Below are 19228 nucleotides of genomic sequence, written 5' to 3'. Positions count from 1 at the left end.
TTTTAGCTGTAACTAATAGCTTCCCGGTTTGATCATGCATTGTTAATAACTCTCCACGAAGTCTTATGTCGCAACCAGCTTCTGTTGCTTGCCCCAAACTGATGATGTTACTTTTTAGTTCCGGAATGAAGTAAACATCGGTCATCCTTCTCGAATCTCCATTCATATCAGTGAATGAGATTGTGCCTTTGCCTTTGATATCTATACGAGAGTCATCTCCAAAACGTACCTTTCCAGAGATCGTATCATCGAGCTTTGAAAAATACCTTAGATCTCCAGTCATGTGATTCGATGCTCCGTTGTCAAGATACCAAATGTTTTCTCCTCGACTATTGCTTTCGTACTTTTCGGGCAGCACCTTCTTCTCGTTTAGGAACACTATCTCATGCATCATGAGCTCGTCGGCTTCCTGTGTCTCTGCATTATCAACTTCTTGAGCTTCCTGCAACTTCAATAAGAGCTCCGGGCATTGAGCCACAAAGTGACCAAGCTTATCACATCGATAGCAAGTAATGTGAGATGCGTCTCTGTTTTCCCCTCTTCCTCCGCCTCCATTATAGTTTATTCCTCCGTTATAACGACCACGACCTCTTCCTCTTCCAAAGAAGCGTCCTCCACGACCTCTGCCCCTATATGGGTCATTGTACTCACGATTTCCTCCATCGGAATATGTTCGAGAAGAGTGGTCTCCTTGGGGTCTAGCAGATTGACTAGTTTGTCCTTCATTACTTGCGTATAATAGCTTTCCTTTATCATCTTCTTCTTGGTTCTCTTCGCTGATCCGTTCTTCATATGCCTTTAGGCGTCCAAGAATATCTTCAAAGCTTGTTGTGTTAAGATCAAGCACTTGTTCTAGTGAGGCAACAATCTGTATAAACTTCTTTCGCGGAAGGCTTGAAAGAAATTTCTTAACAATCTTTGCTTCTTCGATTGTTGATCCTAGAGCAGCGGACTTTGATGCTAACTCAGACAACTTTCCACCGAAATCATCAATACTCTCTGTTTCTTTCATTCTTAAACGATCAAAATCAGACATTAGTGTTTGAAGCCTAGCTTCCTTCACACGCTCCGCTCCTACGTGCCTTGTCTTAATAGCATCCCATGCTTGTTTTGCCAAGTCGAACTCTCCGACTTGCATTATAAGGCTTTCCGGTATTGATTGGAATAGCAGAGCCAGCGCTAAGTTGTTCTTCTCGGTGTCGGGAGCTTCTGTCTCCACTGCTTCCCAAGCTTTATGCACCTTAAGAAGTATCTTCATCCTTACGGCCCATACCGTGTAATTCGTCGTAGTAAGCATCGGACATTGTATTGAAGACGTTCCTCCTCCTTTAGGTTTTTCTACTGCCGCAACTATATCTCCCATGATTGAATCGAATAGCTCTGATACCAAATCTAGTATCCAAGTCACACGATCACCAATGTATGTAACACAATATATAAGAACTCTTCTTATTAATCTTTGAGGAAACTCTCTCAAAACCTCAAGCTCTCAACTCACACACATAGATCATCTCATGATCTCTCATATATATATATCTCTCTATTTCCTAAACTCATTAGGACTTATTAATTATAAGTTTCCTAATCTCTTATAGATAAACCTAACACAAATAGGAAACTTATAACTTAAGCTATCTTCAAGCTTACCCAACAGTACTTCCACTAGCACTAGTCCACTCAACTCAATGCCATGTTTTTGATTCTCAAATCGATTCGTGCTCATATGTACATTATATAAATCATTAATGGCCCCAATTGTACTTACATACGATCCCATACAATGGGCCAGCAAATCGGTGGGGGCCAATGAGAATACACATATGACGACTCGACTAGTGCCCTAGGATCTAAATTAGTTGACCATAAAATTAGAATTAGATGAGAACCCTAATTTACTGTATTCGAATGGTGTTCCATCAAAAATCGGTCCAGTTTCGTCATTTATTCGGTTTGTGAATAATAGTATTCTCTATGACAATAAAATATAAAGGATATTAATTAAGTGATTCTTAAAATATGGTAAAACTAAAACATAGCAAAATGAGAGATAAGCATATTTGAACCAAAGCAATTCATAGCGCACAACTACATGTCTAATTATATATGAATATTGTAAATTATAAACACTGAAAATATATAATTATATAATTATATAGATGATCAATATTTTATTTTGGATAATCTGCTTTATTTGAAAATTAAGTAATGATAAACTGAAAAAAAAACTAATGATAAAATTGTTCAAAGAAATTGATAGAAATCCTTTAAGCAATGTTTCGACATGCATAAGAGGAATGTTTTGCATGGCATGATGCAAACAGTGGTGTTGATACCATTGGTTAACAAAATGGTTGACAGTCTAAATCTTAACCTTGAGAAGTATATGCCTAGTCGATGGTTTTTGCGATAGTGATTAAACATATAGTGGATTTGGTTGGGTTTAGAAAAAGAATATGGTATATTCAGTTTTAGGTGCTCGTAATGAACACATTGACTATGTCGTCTACTCCATTTAGAATTTGAAGTATACTCACTTGGGCAGTGTATGCTCAAACACTTAATAGTACAAAATTTTGGAACATTTAGTTAAGAAGTGATCACAAAGACGCGTCAACATGAGGTTTGGCACAAATTTTTGAGAGAGATAAAGAACTTAAGAGATCAAGTAAGAGTTTCCATGCTTTCATTGTATTCTTTGTTCTTCGGAAAAATAATAAAAGTACAGATTTGTTAGCTAAAAGTGCTATATTTTTTCGAGAGTTATTCTATTACAATTTGATTTTCAAACAATCTCAAATATAAGTAATAGAACGGCATTTTGATTTTGAGAAAAATAAACACTGAAACTATATTATTTTATCCAAGTTAACTGAGGACCAAATCCTTACATTTCTATTTGATCAGACCAATATGAGTTGGACCCTTGTGGGGAATGCAACTATACACCAACCACTTTGGCGGGCTTGAATTGGTAGTCCTGTACATTTCTTTGTCGAAACCATTTGTTTCCTTCTTCAACAGGAATCAAACTACGGGTTAAGAACGCACAGCATTTAGAAAATTATCCACAAACCTATGACACACTTAATAACACTGGAATATATTGATAAGTAAACAAGAGCATATATCAAAGCATAACATATCAAACCGGTCGATGACCACAAGAACATATCAGATCATGGTCTTACAAAGAAATAAACTCAGCAAGACCCCATTTATTGAATTGAAAAGCATCTTAATAAGGTGGAGATGATATTGATCATGGTGACGGTGATTGTGATGGTGAATTGGTGATGGTGGATTGTGATGGCGATGATGATGATTAAGCTTTGAGAACATGGTCTTCCATGTCAGCAACCATGCTCTTGACGACTTTCATGTAGTTGCTTGGCTCGGGGAACTCATCGTTACGCTTCTCCCATATCATAGTGATTTTGCAGACGCAGCCATCCTCCAACTTCGGAATAAATTCAAAGATGACGTCATACACCTTGAGTTGTTCCATGAAGTGACCTTCAAGTCCTCTAAACGTTACCGTTTTCTTCTCATCGTCTATCTCTGTCCTTTCCTTGAGCACCTCCGGCTTCCCATCTTTTTACACGAACACATATGTTTTTAATTTTTGATCGGTCACATTTATATTTCTTTTTTCCACACCCTACTAGTCATGTGAAAGTTTTTCAGTAGGTCTCTCAACATAAAATAGTTTAAATAATAAAACTGTAGAGAAAAATTGAAATGGTTTCTTATATAATGAAAATTTTGAAAAGTTCTTGAAACAATTGCTTTGATTCTATTGGTTTATTCAACTTTTCTGTTTTTTTTCAATTTAGTTACTTAACTAAAATACTTAAGAATATATTGTTACTATATTGATAACATGACATCATAAGCAAGTAATTTTTTTGTTTGTTAATAGTAAACAGAAACACTAGAGGCAAAAGTGTTTGCATTTGCTAGTTCACATATTATGTCTTGATTCTGTAGACGTTTTCTTTTTAAGTTACTTCATACATATAACAACACATACAAATGCAAAAACCGAGGGAATTGGAAATATTTAGACGTATGTAAATGTATGATGTATCCATATGTATTCTCGAGGTACTTATGACATATCGGATCTACACACACATATATATATTTCTTATATAACCATAGATTTTTTTTTTGTTCAATATATAACCATAGATAATAATCATAATTCATAAGGCAGCATATAGTAGTACTACTAGCAATACCCTGCTTTCATAAATAGGCTATAGTTTTAACTTAATAGTGTGTACATAGTGTTGGAATATATATATAGGGCGAATTAGAAAGTATAAGTAATACCGCATGTGTAGTCCCAAGTCTTGATGGCCCCGTGAGAGTCCCATTCGCCTTCGTGAATGGTGACATTTTGGATGTGGTGACCAATGGCTTCCGGGATGGCATGGTTCTCGCTCCTCCACCTCTTGTAGTGTTTCTCCATCGTCCCTTTCAATGGAACCTCCGTCACGTATGTTCCCGACGTCGCCATTTCTCTCTCTCGTTTTAAAGCTTCGACTCTTTTTTGTTTGTTTTGGTTGATGAAATAACACTTCTCCTCGCCTTGGTTTTATATAGTGAACGTGATAGTAAAAGTATGGTTTCTACTGTTTCTTTGATCCATCATTTGACGGTCAAGTTATATAAATGTTACTTTTCAATGGTAATCAAATTCTCGATCGCTATTTAATGTAGGTAGTCGGCACAGCATAATTTAGAAGATATCCATGCCAAAATACACATTATTGTGTCTATTTCTTCTATCTCTTTTCAACCCACTATTTAATGAGCATTATTGCCATTGGGTCACAAAATTTAGTAATCTATTTATGTAAATTATATGCTTCATCCAGCGTAAAATCAATGTCTAAAAAAACGTTAGGCGCTAAGTGGACGATTATGATAAAAAATTATAATATAGCATATTAACTATTACTTTTTCTGTTTCCGAAATAATGATTTTTAGAATATTCACGCATATTAAAAATATAATTAATTATTATAATTAATTTTATTATTTATTTTATTATACATTTTCCAATAAATATTAATTAATAGTATTTAACCAATTCAAATATTTTTAATTAATGTTTTTTTAAAATATACAATTTTTCAATATTAACTATACTTTACCTAACCAAATCCAGACCAAACATTTTGGACGCGTGCTTATTCCTGACGTTTCACAACTGTTATGCAACAGTATCAAATCGGTCGCATTTGATATAAATAATACTCAGAAGGTATACGCTGGCACCTTTCAGATGGCGCGTTCTACAGTATCGAATCGGTTTTACCGTTCATTCACTCTTCATCAAAATACAATGTTGAGTTTTTCAAGACCGTATCTAAAAATTTGGAAAGTATAGATATTTATAATGAACTTTAAAAAAAGGTCAAAATAATTTAGAGGCCTATTCTATATATATAACCTTCAAAAAATTTAACAACTAAAACCAATATTTTATTGGGTGGTGTCTAATCTGCCATGAAGCCTTTTCTTTCTTTTGTTTTGTAACTATAGTTTAGATCAAACGTCATTTATACATAACTTTTTGTAATATATGTAGCCATCAAAAAAATCATCTAAAATCGCATTACCGACTTCATAAGAAAGCGAACTGCGTGTATGTACAGAGACATATATGCAGTTTTATATAAAACAATCAACTAATTTATTTTAATAATTTCTAATTTTCAAATATTATTTAGTTGCTTAATAATTGATATTATTGTTGCCGTATAATAACTCCTAATCAAGTACTAATAGTGTGTTTTGTAAGTTAAAAGTTGATTTATTTTGCATATATAATCGACCTTCATATTTTATAGAAAATTAAATATGGGATCGAATTTAATCCAATTCCTGGTATGGTGATGAATCATGATGCATTGATAGTACAGATTGGGGTTGTAATTTTTAGCTGGACTCCCTTATGATTTGAAAAATAGAAAGGCTGAATTTTGCGAGACCTAGATTTATGCATAAAAATATGGTCATATCTTTTAAATGTTTTTGATGTGTCTATCGCTAATAAATTTTCATCAATGCTAAACGCGGAAAAAAATTTTGGTATAATTTTTATATAAACACTTTTTTTTTTCGTTTAGAGTAGGTATGCGCATAAAATCTGTAACTCAAAATTTGTACCGAAATCACAGAATAAGTCTTCTAGTGTGGTACACCACATAGCCACAATCGAACCTGAACGGACAATCTGAAAAGACAAAAAATCCAAAAATCTACCCAAAATCCAAATTAATTGCAAATATAAATATATGAAACATAAATATGTACTTAAAGTACTCAATTCTATATTTATTTAAAATTATATATAAAATAAGTACTTAAATCTTCAATAAGTACCTTAAATATCCAATCCTATATAAATAAGTTTATTTCTTATGTTTTGCTTTTTTTAATTTTGGATTTAACTTCAGATATATCCGAACCGAGTCCATATAACATAAATTGGAACAATATATGATTACTTTATGAATTTTAGATGTGATATAATTTAGAAATGAAATCCATGTGTTATGTCCGAACTTGATATGTACTTACAAATTTAACAAATGAAATCTAAGATGTGATATAAATTAAAACCGTAATTCTAAATACCTAACCCGTATGGCAACGAGTACCTGAACGCGCATACATAACTTAAAGTACGTTTTATGTTTTGTTCAGATTAATTTTATATTTAATAAATACTTTATATGTATTGGAATAACCCGTGAAACTATATTCATAAAAAATATCAATAATAACATATTATAGCATATGATAAAATATTAATTTTATTTTTATATATATATCTAATTTTAATACTTTATCTATAAGAATTATATTATTATGTATTTGGTGAGAATTTTAAAGATCTTAATTGAGATCAGATGTTTTTTAAAAAGATACGATACTCCATATGTTTTATAATATAATATAAGTTGCCTAAAAAAAATTTGTTTCAAAATTATAAACTTTTTTCACATTTCCAAACAATTTTTTTACACATGTGAAGCCATTTTCTGCTCTTTTTGATTTTTTTTTCCACTGAATTTTATTAAATGGGACAAAGCCCAACAGAAACCAAGCCCAAATTTACACAAGAGACCAATAAAGGCCCAACAAACGGGCAATTTTCTGCTCTTTAATAAAACAATCATGCTTACCTTTCAAAAATAAATTTTAAAACAAAACAGCACCAAGCCACCAACCACTACCTTAACTTGTGCAACAAAAATTAAAATCATGTATAATCGAGTTTGATGCATTATCCACTACCACAACTTTCATTCTTAACATAATCAGTTAAGTCACACTTCACACACAAATTATAACAAGTACAAAAACTAAAACAGAAGAGAAAAGAGAAAAAAAAAACACACACACTGAAAATTACATATGACCATCTCACACTTATCAACTCTAAGCTAAAGTAATAATGTTAAAACAGAAATCCCCTTTTATACACCCCACCCAATAGTCTTTGCAAAGAAAAGATCAAAGGCCTGAATATGTTACACCCAAACGTGTCTTACATCATGAAGTAGTGAAGCAAAACCTGCATAGTTCAAAGATGCTGATGTTAGCTCTGTACATTAGAGAACCCAACCTGAGATATTAGAGGCAAATGTAATGAGCATTGTTCTTACTACTCGCTCCCAATGTTATCATAACTGAAACCTTCAGATATGGTCTCCAATCTCTTGTTGTCTGTTGCAATAAACACTTGTATTAGAGAAACACAACAGATACTTTCTTCTTCATTCTTTTTCTTTTAACAAAGTCTCAATGTTCTCACCTTGATACTCTCCCCTGTCGCATGAGTCCAGGAAGTTTTCACCATCCGGAACAAGGAAAGGTGACTTATCATAGCTCTCTAGAATCTCTGGAATCAACAGAAAAGCTTTTGTTACAAACAATGTATGAACAACGAGAGAGAAAGGATAGATAATGATAGAGAGAAAGACCTGAGCTCTGAGAAAAATCAGCAGTCAAATCAGAGAGGCTGAAGTTCCTAGGGATCTGACCTAAGAACCCAAAAGTAGCAGCTTCTGAATCAAGAAGCGTCTCACTGAGAGGTTGTTGGTTGTTGTTGGACTCGTTACCAAAGGTTGAGATCGAAGTAGTGTCTCTAACAGTGGAATGCCCTTCCAAGGCGTTCCTCTCACCACCATACATGAAAGAAGCAGGGCTTGTAAAGGCGGTTTCAGACTTGATCATCCCTCCTCCTCCATTCATTCCTTGCATCATAGGCATGTTTGTAGTGGTCTGTGATGAGAGCATGTTTGGAGAAGAAGAATCAACTCTCCTTGCATGAGTTGATATGTTCACAGAAGAGGCTACGTTTGTTGTATTGAGTGTTGAAGAGCCATTGAGGTATGCATTAGAGAGACTCGAGGGTATAGACTTCAGAGATTGATCAGTGTGCTCAGAGGCATAACCCAAATGTTTCTGATTCACTGTTTAAGAGAATCAATTTCAGTTGCATAGATTAGTACAAACTTGAACGACAAGTAATAAAGAGACCCTAAAGTAGACTATGAAAATGCATCTGGCTCCATAAGGAATCTTACTTGATTGAATATGAGAACCGTTTGTGTTTTGGACGGGAGCAACTCCACTAGGATGCATCTGCTGCATGTGGTGAACCTGCTGCTCAAGGAGCTTGTTGAATTCCATGATCTGGTGTTTGACCATGAGCCTAAGATAGTAAGCCTTGAAAAACTCACGATTCTCTTCTTCAAGCTTCTGCCAAACTGTTAATCAACAAAAGAGAAAGCCAGTTTTTAAGGAAGTTGAATAAAATCGGTTTACACATGACTTTAGGCTGCTATATGGATTACCTAGTTCTGTGAAGCCAGGCTCGATTTTAGCTTGCTCAAGTAAAGTTTCCACGACTTCTTTCTGGTTCATGTAGAGTTGAAGGCATCTTTCTATAAGGTTTTGAACCTGAGATGGGATAATAACATAATTTTTTTTAATAATCATAGGTTTCACACAATGAAAGATGAAGGCCTTTATCATTAAGTATGATGCTTTTGATATTAGAGAGTGTTACAAATTTATAGTTAAAAGCTCTCTGGAGTTATTATATGACTATCAGACATATTCCTCCAAAACTTATTTAAGAAAAGACATGCCTCAATTCTACAATTTCATATTTGAAGAGGGCAGCAAATTATAAAAAGGGCTTATTCTCAATAGCTGGCATAAACAACTATCATTGCTATGGGAAAAAAACACAAACGTTTTGGATATTCAATCTATATGACATTTTATAGGACAAAATGATAACAATCACAATATATTTTCAAAAGTTGAAATTGTGGTTTACTATATGCTAATATATCCAGAGAGAACGTAAAATATAACTTTCAAAAGTTGAGAGATTCATGTTGCAAACAAAGCCCTTCATTTGGTTTTAATTACCAGTTGTATATCTTGACGTGAAACCCTTCTCACAGTTCCACTTGACATGGCTGAGTTTTTGTTTGTAAAACAGAGCTTGTTCCTGTCATGTAGAAGTCGTATTAGACATTGTACATAGAGTCTATACAAGGGAAATGAGTTTGAAACGGTAAAAACTCCAAAACTATATCCATCAGTAAGAGATTATATATCTACCAATATCACCCATGGTTATAAAAAAAAAAGGCACTTTCTCGCATCTCAACTCCGAGTATTCAGACAAGAACTCAAAAGCAGGAACCCAGATAAACAAATAACGTACTTTCACTGTACTTTTTTGGTGTCCTCAAAAATAAAACTATGTCTAAACATCAAACAATCAGTGGTGCCATTTCTAGATCAATAATTATATTTTCTATATCCACATGGCCAAAGGCTTTTATGTTCAATCAAAGACTACAAAAACATCAACAGCTTCTATTACGAAACAGACTAATGTAATATGTTTCCAGAAGAGGTAAAACCATTATAACACACATAAAGCTGATTTCCCCAGAAATGAGATGAAAAATCAAAACTTTATCAATCAAGATTCAAAAAATCAAAACTTTCAATCGATTTCGTTTTCAGACACAACCGGATCAAATTAAGAAGAAAACAATACTTTAAAAAGAACATGCGACTCTCAATCAAAACAAACACAAAACCAATTCGATTTACGAAAAAGACAAAAGGTTTAACAAGATCAGTAACCTTGGTCGCAAATCCGAGATCAATCGTCGTCGAGGGAGAGAGAGAGAGGAAACCTAACCTCACTTTGATCTTCGTCGTCGTGGATCGATTCCTTTACTCCTTTTTTTCCATTTTCTTTTTGATTTTACTAATTTTATTTATTTTAAAAATTACACATTTCGGCTCTGGAGCTCAGGAAGCTGCCACGTGTAAAATGTGTGACTATGGTGGATCCCATGCTTAGAGAGTTATCTGATCTTCTTCTTTGGACAGTCAATTTTTTTTTCTGGTCAACGATACGGAGAGAAGAAGAAGATCATTTATATTCTTGTAAGAATTAACATCTTTTGTAATAATTTATTTGTAAGAATTTACATTTTATTTTATTTTTATACACTAAATTGTAATTTTGAATATAAAATTAATATTCAAAATTATTCTATATTGATGTTGATGTAAGTTTATCCTCGCACATGTTTTTTCCGATGTTGTGTCTATTTTGGCTTGGTGGTGTACCTTTCAAGGTTGGATTTGCTTAACTCATTAGTTTTTTGGTTATCTTCGGTCTCATGTGTTCTCAGACGTGTCTGCGAGTTATGATCAGTTCATCAGTTCCAGATTTAGTACCTATGACTCTCTAAGGTTTATTTTTCGAATTATTCTATATCACTTTGTCTCCCTCTTTTGGGTTATTGCTTCCGGAGATATCAATATTTTCTACCGGCTTTTGTAATCCACGATTTTTTCATCATGAAAGATTTAAAAAAATTTTGAGTTAAAAAAAAAAAGAATATAAAATTAATATTTTAGGTTTTAAATTTAAGGTAATTATTTTATATTCTTTGCTATATATATATGTATATATTCCAAAATCTGCTACTTTAATTTTATCTTATCACTCTAATTCAGATTATTACCTAAATTATGTTTTTTTGTTTAAAAATATAATATATATAAATAAATATTACTATAAAATAGCATTAACACCTTTTGTTCAAAATATTTAACACATAAGAAAAAAAAATATCTCAAAGAATCGATTAAAATTTAAAATAGATTTTATTCTAAATTCGAGTTTGGATTTAGTGATTAAGATTTGAAGTTAAGTTTTTAAAGGCTGGTGTGGGATTAGAGATTATAGTGTGATCTAGTTGTTGTTGTTCTTTTGTCAAATGAATACTATTTTGAGAATTCTTACTATTAAGTGCTAATTTTTTTTATAAACTTTTAATGTATGTTATTTTGGAGATTTGCTATAATATATTTATATCAATTGTTAAAACTTTTCTCTAATTTGCTTGTATAACTTTGATAGTATGTGCTAAAAGAGTGATCATTGCATGTTTTTGAGACAAACTAACTAAACAAGGAAACCAATGGAGACAAGTTTGTAACAACAAAATAAAAAGATTCAATACACAAATCTACATGAGTATTCTCAAAACATTAACACAACAAAGAACAAACCATGATCCATTGTTCAAACAAGAAAGAAAAGATTTAGATAAGGAAGTTGGTTTAGTCATGCTTCTTGAACCCAAACCTTCCACTTGGGATTCGACTGAGAAAGCCAGTATCCATCTTCTTGTAGTGACTATGAAACTTCATTAGCAGAGAATCAACAAAACCATCAACTTCATCTTCATATCTCTCATACAGAACCGGCATTGTGTGTGCTCCCACAAACCCTTCACACATACAAAATGCATCACCCCTTAGAAAAAAAAAATCTTATAAACTCAAATTCTCAATCTTTCTAAAGAATCTCACTCACCAATATACAAAACAGTTAGGAAGTTGCAACAGCTACCGATCATTGCGGCTAGCCATAGTCCAATCGCAGCCTGAACATGATGTTAATGCAGAATCATTAACGTTCCATGATAACATTATGCAGATATGGTAATAAGATATACACTACCATGAGGAACTGTTTCAAACTCCCTCTACAAGCCAAGTCCTGAAGAAACATCAAACCACGGTTAACCTCTGTTCCAACGGTCACACCAACATCAGCAAAGAAGTCTTTTGGAAGAACAAGGCGAGGCACTCCAGACTGTGAGCTGCTTTGAGACATTTATAATAAAAAAACTTGTTTAGATTGCAATCACAAGGAACCAAATGATATGTTATACAAACATTACCGGTTTAGAGCCCCTGAGGCATTAGACCAGACGAATTGCACGATCATACCAAGCAAGAGACCGTAACAAACGAGAGAGAGAAAATGGAAGTTGATCCACTCGAAAAGCACCCAGATTGCAGTAGCTCCCATCAGAACACTTGCGGAGATCTTCTTGTTCCTCCACAACAACACATCAGCGGCTGAATAAAAAGACTTTATTAGAACCAAAAAAAAAAAAACACAAACCAATCTCGCTTATTATATCATTGAGTTTTCTTACATTTGCCACCGCCTAAGACATGATGGATCGGCTTCTCCCGACCGAACATGCGGTTGAAACGAGAAGAGACGGTATCATCTTGTTCGAAGAAAGAAACGTTTTTTTTCTTCTGAACTGTCTCAGTGAAGTTATCAACGAAGTCGTTGATAACGTCCTCTACAATATTCTTCTCATGCATGATTCTGAAACACAAAATGGAATCTGAGATTCTCAAACAAACATATAAAAATCGAATCTTTCAGTTAGGTTCTTCCGACCAATACTGTCCTAAACCGTCAAAAGTATCCAACTTTTTTTACTAGTTGGTTGGTGATGATTACAATGATATGAAACCCAGATCTTATTACTTGGCGAGAAAGAGCAGAACCAGAGTATAGATGAAGATGACAAAAGAACAAACCTTGGAGGAGTTGGTGAAGAAGAATTTGGTTTCTGAGAATCTCACAGAAATGAAATTTTTTTATTTTTCTTTGTGGATTCTGAGAGAAATGAACCACAAAGAATGAAAGATTGAAACTGAAAAGAAAGCGATGGGATTGGTTAGGTGGGATAATTGAATTGAAACTGTTTAAAAATGTGGGTAAAGTTTGGAGTTTTGTGTATGGATGGGAGTTTCAGCTGCCCACGTGCTACTCGTGACATTGCTCTGACTTGACCCATAAAAATAAAATAGTAGTTTGTCATATGCAATCTTCTAAAATAGTAGCAGAAATGATTTTCTTAAAATCTGCTTCGTACGATTTAAATTGGTTTAAATCATTTTAATTTGGTTAAAATTAGTCTAAAATGATATATATATATATATATATATATGCTTAATCAAATAATAATGTCAATATAGATTTATAAATTAGTCCTTTTTATTGTATATCTAATTTTTATAATTTATTAAAGTAATTTTATAACTAAACACGAAAACTATAATGTCTGATATAAAAATAAGATATATATATATAATGTATCAATATTTGTTAATGTCTAGACTTTGTCTAGATTTCAATGAACATTGGTCATCTGTAACCTTTTAGTGATGCTACTCTATTTATCAAATCAAAGGCTTCCATGGTATGACATGAGAAACAAAGTAGGAACATTATAAAACTGATCCAAAAGCCTCGGCCCAAAGTTTTTCTTTTTAGTTTTCTTCAAGTTAGTGAACACAGTGACAAGAGAAAGTGTCTTCAAACACCAACAATGGTCAATGGCACTCATCTCCAGACAAAAAAAAAGATAACCACAAAATCTAACTCAATGCGTTATGTTTATATATATATAGGTCTATAGGTTAGATACAAAAATGAGAATGAGATAGGATGAATATATTATCTCTAAAGTATATAATGTTAAAAAGTTCCATCAGACGTCCTAAGAGCCATCAGATAGGAAGTAAAAACGGAGTCTCTGCGCTCATCTAAACCTGCGTTTAGTCTCTCCATACGCAACAACTCCAAGCACCGTTATACTGTACCCGCCAATTCCCATCACCGTGACTGGGTTTCGGAAAAGCAAGATCGAGATCACAACCGCAACCGCTCCTTTAGCGTTTCCAAGAACCTGTAACATTGAACATACACACACGTTTGATCCAATTTTGAGCACCTATAGTTATGTAGATGTTGAAATGTTTTCTTTCTTTTTACCTGGAGGGTAAGAGCGCTTGTGTGTTTGGTAACAAGAAAGTTCAACAAGTTAGCTGAATAAGCCATTACAGAGTTAACCAAAAGAAGTATCCACATGTACTGATGCTGTCTTGCGAGCGATAGAGTCACACTCATCACATCTGGTTCCATTACTATTGTAACTGGCAGAAGCGCAATGACGGCTATAGGGGACATGTACAACATCAAATTCATCGAATTCAACTTTTCTCTGCAATGGAACATGTTAAAACTCATTAATCTGCTTAGTTCTGTTTCATTGAGTAATGATTCTTCTTACCCCTCGGAAGAGAGTAAGATGCCTTGAAGCACAGATTTAAAAGCTCTTGCAGCAGTTGCACTAATGCACATAATGAACCCAAACCAGTGGAAACCTGGCTCACCCTGTAGCACAGATCATTAAATCATTCATTAAATTAATATACAACTTCCATAATCAAAAACAAACAACATGACAAAACATAACATTCGTTGACAAATGTCTTGTAAGAGAAAAACACAACCAGAAACTTTAGATAAAACATAACATTCGAGACAAAGGCCTTGTAAGAGAAAAACACAACCAAGTCTGAAACTTTAGATAAAACATCACTCCAATAACGCAGCCAAGCAAAAAAGGATGAAACTTTAGATAACCCATCACTCGTAATTGTGTTTTCCGGTGAAATTTTAATATACTAAACGTAATAATTCATCTTTAATACTAAAAGAAATAACCTTTTTGGGTTTTCAGACACAGAAACATTCATCTTTAATAATAAAACCAAACAATGGATAGATCAGACATGTAATAAATCTACAGAGACAAGAACACATATCATCAAAGAAAAGACATTATTACCCCACTAGCGATCACAACACCGGTAACAACAGGGACAAGCGCACCATACGTGACCCAAGCCTCTCTCTTAAACGTCATAAGATACGCAAACAACGCCGTGAAAAACGGCGTCGTAGCGCCAACAGCCTGATTAAACGAAACGGGAAGATAACGGAGAGAGACATTCCCACCGACAACAGAGGCGCAGAAGACAATGCTGAGAGTCGCGACCTTCATGAACTGGGAGCGAGATTTGAGGTGCTGGAGGGGGACGAGCTTGAGGAAGACGATGGAGAGGTAGCTGAGGATGGCGCAGGCGGACATGTGGCACATGGTGAGGAAGATGGGGAATTTGAAACCGTAGTTGGAGAGGAGGAACTTGTTGAGGAGGAGGACGCCGATGTTGGAGGTGTACCAGAGGAGGATGAGGGAGGAGATGAAGAGGGTTTGTTTCTTCGGGGAGGATGAGGAGGGTGGCATCTCTGGTTTCTGATCTGGGTTCTTCTTGTTGTTCATGATGAGATCGGAACTTTTTGTTTGGATTTTTGATGGGAGAGGGGGAGGAGAAGAAGAAGGCTTGATGGAGAAAGGAAGCCTTTTTTTTTTTTTTAGAGAGAGAGAGAAAAGTGTTGAATTGTTGTGTTGCTTTGTTTGGTAAAAGTAGTTAACGCACTATTAAATTGACTAATTTAATATTTTTTTCTATTTTCAAATAATAAAGTACATTAGAATGTTTGATTTAAGATTTAATCTATTATTTATTAACTAATACTCCCTCTATTCCTAAAAGATCTATGTTTTAGAAAAAAAATTGTTTCAAAAAAATACATTTTTCATATTTTCAATACATAAATTAAATGTAAATTGTAAACTTCAAAAAACATAATTGTATTTATTAAAATTCTATTGGTGAAAACTTGTGGGAAATAGCTTATTACGGAAAATAATATATTGGTAATTAAAATTGATATATTTTTTTAATAAGTGTGAAAACTCTAAAATATGGATCTTTTAGAAGCGGAATGAATATATTGTATAGTTTTTAAATATTATTTATTAAACTAATTTAGCTTTAAGACTTAGATTTATCATTATTGATTGATAAAAACACAGATTAAAAAAAATTAAACAAAAAAAATATACAGATTGACTAATTTTAATAACCATTGTAAATTTTTATTCTTTCTTTTGTCAGATTGAAATTATTGCAATTATGTTACATTTTTGGTTTGTCATCATTGCGAAGGGAAAAAATATTGGAGTTATCAACTTATTATACTATTACTCAAAAAGTCAAGATTATCTACTTTGATTTCTTTTCAGGATTAGGTAAGAAATTAGGTTTATCAACCAAATAAAAAATCGGTCCAAAATCTAGATTCATTCTTTATCAGGACTAGGGGTTTTTAATTGTCTTAAATCCAATTCCTATGTTTATATTAAATAAACTTTTACGTGTTACATATCCTTCTTAGTTCTATTGTTAAATATTTAAATTGTAATCGCAATTATAAGATATTTTTATTACAATGTCAAAGTTTAAGAACCAAAATTACGTTAAACACTTCAATTAGACAATTACAAAGGAAACTCAAATAAAAACGTTTTATGAACCGAACCGGGACCGCCAGAAAAGCTGATCTGACGACGGAGGACCAAGTGTCAAAGAACGTACAACCAGCAACAAAAACTGACGCGTCACGCTCACGCGTAGACCGTATCTTTTTAATTACGATTACACCCTTCTTAGACCGCGTATAATAAAGCCATGTGTAGCTTATCCCATGGTGATATAAATATTCCGACGTGACAATAAAATATATAACCAAAAACATCGCATTAACCACTTCTCCACTTCTCTTCTTTCATCTGTCCGAACGCTTTCTTCTTTCGCCATGTCTGGTTACCCTCCTTCGAGCCAAGGTTACGGTTACGGCGGAAACCCACCACCGCCGCAACAACCCTACGGATCCTCCGGCAATCCACCGCCGCAACAACCGTACGGATCCTCCGGCGGTAATCCTCCACCGTACGGATCCTCAGCTGCCTCACCGTACGCCGTCCCCTACGGCTCTCAGCCTCCGCCTTCCTCCGCTCCTTACGGCGCGCCACCGTCTGCTCCCTACGCGTCTCCTCCGGGAGACCACAAGCCGCACAAAGAAAAGCCTCAGGCCGCTTACGGATCTCCCGGTGGCTACGGATCGTCTGGTGGTTACGGCGGCTACGGAGCTCCTCCGTCGGGACACGGCGGAGGATACGGAGCTCCTCCTCCTCCTCCTCAGCAGGCTGGTTACGGAAGCCCGTTCGCGTCTCTGGTCCCGTCGGCGTTTCCTCCGGGTACGGATCCGAACATCGTGACTTGCTTCCAGGCGGCGGATCGGGACCAGAGCGGCTTCATCGACGACAAGGAGCTTCAGGGGGCGCTCTCTTCGTATAATCAGAGCTTCAGCATGAGAACTGTTCATCTCCTCATGTATCTCTTCACCAACAGCAACGTCAGAAAGATCGGTCAGTTTCTTGATCTTGGTCAAAGTGTTGATCTTTGGTACCTAACGGTTATTATAATTCAAGTTGAAGATAATCATCTTTTTGATTTTGAGTATTATAATGATGTTTAATAATGGTGTGACGTTGCAGGACCGAAAGAGTTTACTTCACTTTTCTACAGTCTTCAGAGTTGGAGGGTAAGTTATAAAAAGACAATGGTTTTGTTAATCTTTTATGGAGTTAATATAAACTGTGTGGTGTTTTGTGTTTTTTTTTTTTTTTTCTCAGACTATATTTGAGAGGTTTGATAAGGACAGAAGCGGTAAAATCGATACGAATGAGCTGAGAGATGCACTCTTGAGCCTCGGGTTTTCAGTGTCTCCTGTGGTTTTGGATCTGCTCGTCTCTAAGTTTGACAAGAGCGGAGGCAGGAACAGAGCTATTGAATATGACAACTTCATCGAGTATGTTCATTTGATTTCAAACTTTATCACTTTCTTGTTTTTCCTCTGTGAAGAGTACTGATTCTGGTTTGTTCCATTGTTGCAGGTGCTGTTTGACTGTTAAGGTATAGTACTATTATCATTGTTTGAATCACATTTTTAGTTAGACAATGTGTAGAGTAGTGTTTTGATGTTTGATGGAAATATAAATTGCAGGGGCTGACTGAGAAGTTTAAGGAGAAGGATACGGCCTTGTCAGGCTCAGCTACTTTCAACTACGAGGCCTTCATGCTCACTGTTCTACCCTTTCTCGTCGCTTAAGTTTGTTGCCCCGTATATGGAGCTTTTGGAATAATTTCTTTGTAGTTTGATATTCTGGAGTTTTTATCTTACCTTTCTCGCTTTTGTAAGATTTGGTCCATTTGGATTAATGCTTGTGGAATAAATTTGACCGTTTAAATGGGGACTAGAATCCCATGTACCTAATCATTCCAAAGAGTAAACTCGATACTTTCAAAAACTTGGATGTCTACCCTCACTTTACCAAGGTCATTCCAGTTTGGTATGCTAAAGAACAAGATCTCAAGAACCTTCAAAGCCCTTAGAGCGTTCATCTTTTTCTCTTTGACTCCCTACCACGTTGCCTTATTTGTTTTATCAAGTCTAGTTCCAGTGTGACTCGAACCACGCTTGAACAAGACCCTTCAGGTAGATTTGTAAATAATTCAGTTTAGTATGGTTTTTTGTTGTCAAAAAGAAAATAACAATAATCAAAAATAATTAGAATAACCAAATCTAACCAAAGACAATCAAATTTAACTGAACTAACCAGAAATAACCAATTTCTAAAAAATTATATCAAAATCTAAATGGGAAAAATGACTTTTAAATCCTAAACTTTCAAGTTATAAAATTAAAAAAAAAAAGTTATTTCATATCGTTTTTTTCACTCCAAAACATCATTATATTAATTAGAGGATATATATATATATACATACTAGGGGTGGCCCGCCCTACGGGCGGGAAGTTATGATAAAAACAATTTTATATGAATTTATATTAATTTTATGAAGCATTTAAAATCTTTATAGATTGAAAACGATATTATAGACAAATAACCAATAAAAAAATCTGAGATCATATTGTTGTTTATAATAAATATTTTTAGTTGGAATTAAAATGACAGTAAACTTCATATTCTCTATTCTGTAGAAAATACAAAATTAGCAAAAACTAAT

At 34.4% G+C, this 19228-nt stretch overlaps 5 protein-coding genes across 7 annotated transcripts; 1 reads left to right on the top strand and 4 right to left on the bottom strand.

The window, feature by feature from the left end:
* Window positions 1–3076: 3076 nt before the first annotated feature.
* On the bottom strand, window positions 3077–6759 carry LOC103847730 (MLP-like protein 328). Its single transcript, XM_009124818.3, has 2 exons — window positions 4336–6759; window positions 3077–3591 (listed from the first exon to the last, which is right to left on the bottom strand). The coding sequence occupies exons 1-2, from the start codon at window positions 4520–4522 to the stop codon at window positions 3323–3325; spliced, it is 456 nt and encodes a 151-aa protein (XP_009123066.1). The 5' UTR covers window positions 4523–6759; the 3' UTR covers window positions 3077–3322.
* A 513-nt stretch (window positions 6760–7272) lies between these two features.
* LOC103847708 lies at window positions 7273–10341 on the bottom strand. 3 transcript variants are annotated; one of them, XM_009124795.3, is made up of 8 exons: window positions 10257–10341; window positions 9467–9548; window positions 8881–8986; window positions 8611–8793; window positions 8005–8496; window positions 7835–7922; window positions 7687–7749; window positions 7273–7595 (listed from the first exon to the last, which is right to left on the bottom strand). In XM_009124795.3, coding segments are annotated over exons 2-8 (981 nt in total). In that variant the 5' UTR covers window positions 9515–9548; window positions 10257–10341; the 3' UTR covers window positions 7273–7594. The 3 variants fall into 3 exon arrangements, with proteins under 3 accessions (XP_009123043.1, XP_009123057.1, XP_009123051.1); XM_009124809.3 differs by having other exon boundaries at window positions 7687–7747; window positions 7836–7922; window positions 10199–10335; XM_009124803.3 differs by lacking the exon at window positions 7273–7595 and having other exon boundaries at window positions 7686–7749; window positions 10199–10335.
* A 1197-nt stretch (window positions 10342–11538) lies between these two features.
* On the bottom strand, window positions 11539–13241 carry LOC103847698 (reticulon-like protein B8). Its single transcript, XM_009124784.3, has 6 exons — window positions 12983–13241; window positions 12583–12764; window positions 12322–12502; window positions 12099–12240; window positions 11952–12021; window positions 11539–11865 (listed from the first exon to the last, which is right to left on the bottom strand). Exons 2-6 carry the CDS (start codon window positions 12758–12760, stop codon window positions 11696–11698), a joined length of 741 nt encoding a protein of 246 aa, XP_009123032.1. The 5' UTR covers window positions 12761–12764; window positions 12983–13241; the 3' UTR covers window positions 11539–11695.
* Window positions 13242–13699: 458 nt separating this feature from the next.
* Window positions 13700–16462, bottom strand: LOC103847689 (UDP-URONIC ACID TRANSPORTER 1). Its single transcript, XM_009124773.2, has 4 exons — window positions 15082–16462; window positions 14521–14624; window positions 14223–14451; window positions 13700–14136 (listed from the first exon to the last, which is right to left on the bottom strand). Exons 1-4 carry the CDS (start codon window positions 15574–15576, stop codon window positions 13990–13992), a joined length of 975 nt encoding a protein of 324 aa, XP_009123021.2. The 5' UTR covers window positions 15577–16462; the 3' UTR covers window positions 13700–13989.
* Window positions 16463–16865: 403 nt separating this feature from the next.
* LOC103847680 (probable calcium-binding protein CML49) lies at window positions 16866–18493 on the top strand. Its single transcript, XM_009124766.3, has 5 exons — window positions 16866–17568; window positions 17698–17744; window positions 17836–18011; window positions 18097–18115; window positions 18207–18493. The coding sequence occupies exons 1-5, from the start codon at window positions 16956–16958 to the stop codon at window positions 18309–18311; spliced, it is 960 nt and encodes a 319-aa protein (XP_009123014.1). The 5' UTR covers window positions 16866–16955; the 3' UTR covers window positions 18312–18493.
* Window positions 18494–19228: the final 735 nt, after the last annotated feature.

Source organism: Brassica rapa, chromosome A01 (genome assembly GCF_000309985.2).
Source record: "Brassica rapa cultivar Chiifu-401-42 chromosome A01, CAAS_Brap_v3.01, whole genome shotgun sequence".
NCBI classification, from domain to species: Eukaryota; Viridiplantae; Streptophyta; class Magnoliopsida; order Brassicales; family Brassicaceae; genus Brassica; species Brassica rapa.
The sequence above is the reverse complement of the archived record's forward strand: the minus strand, read 5'-3'. Positions and strand labels throughout refer to the sequence as shown.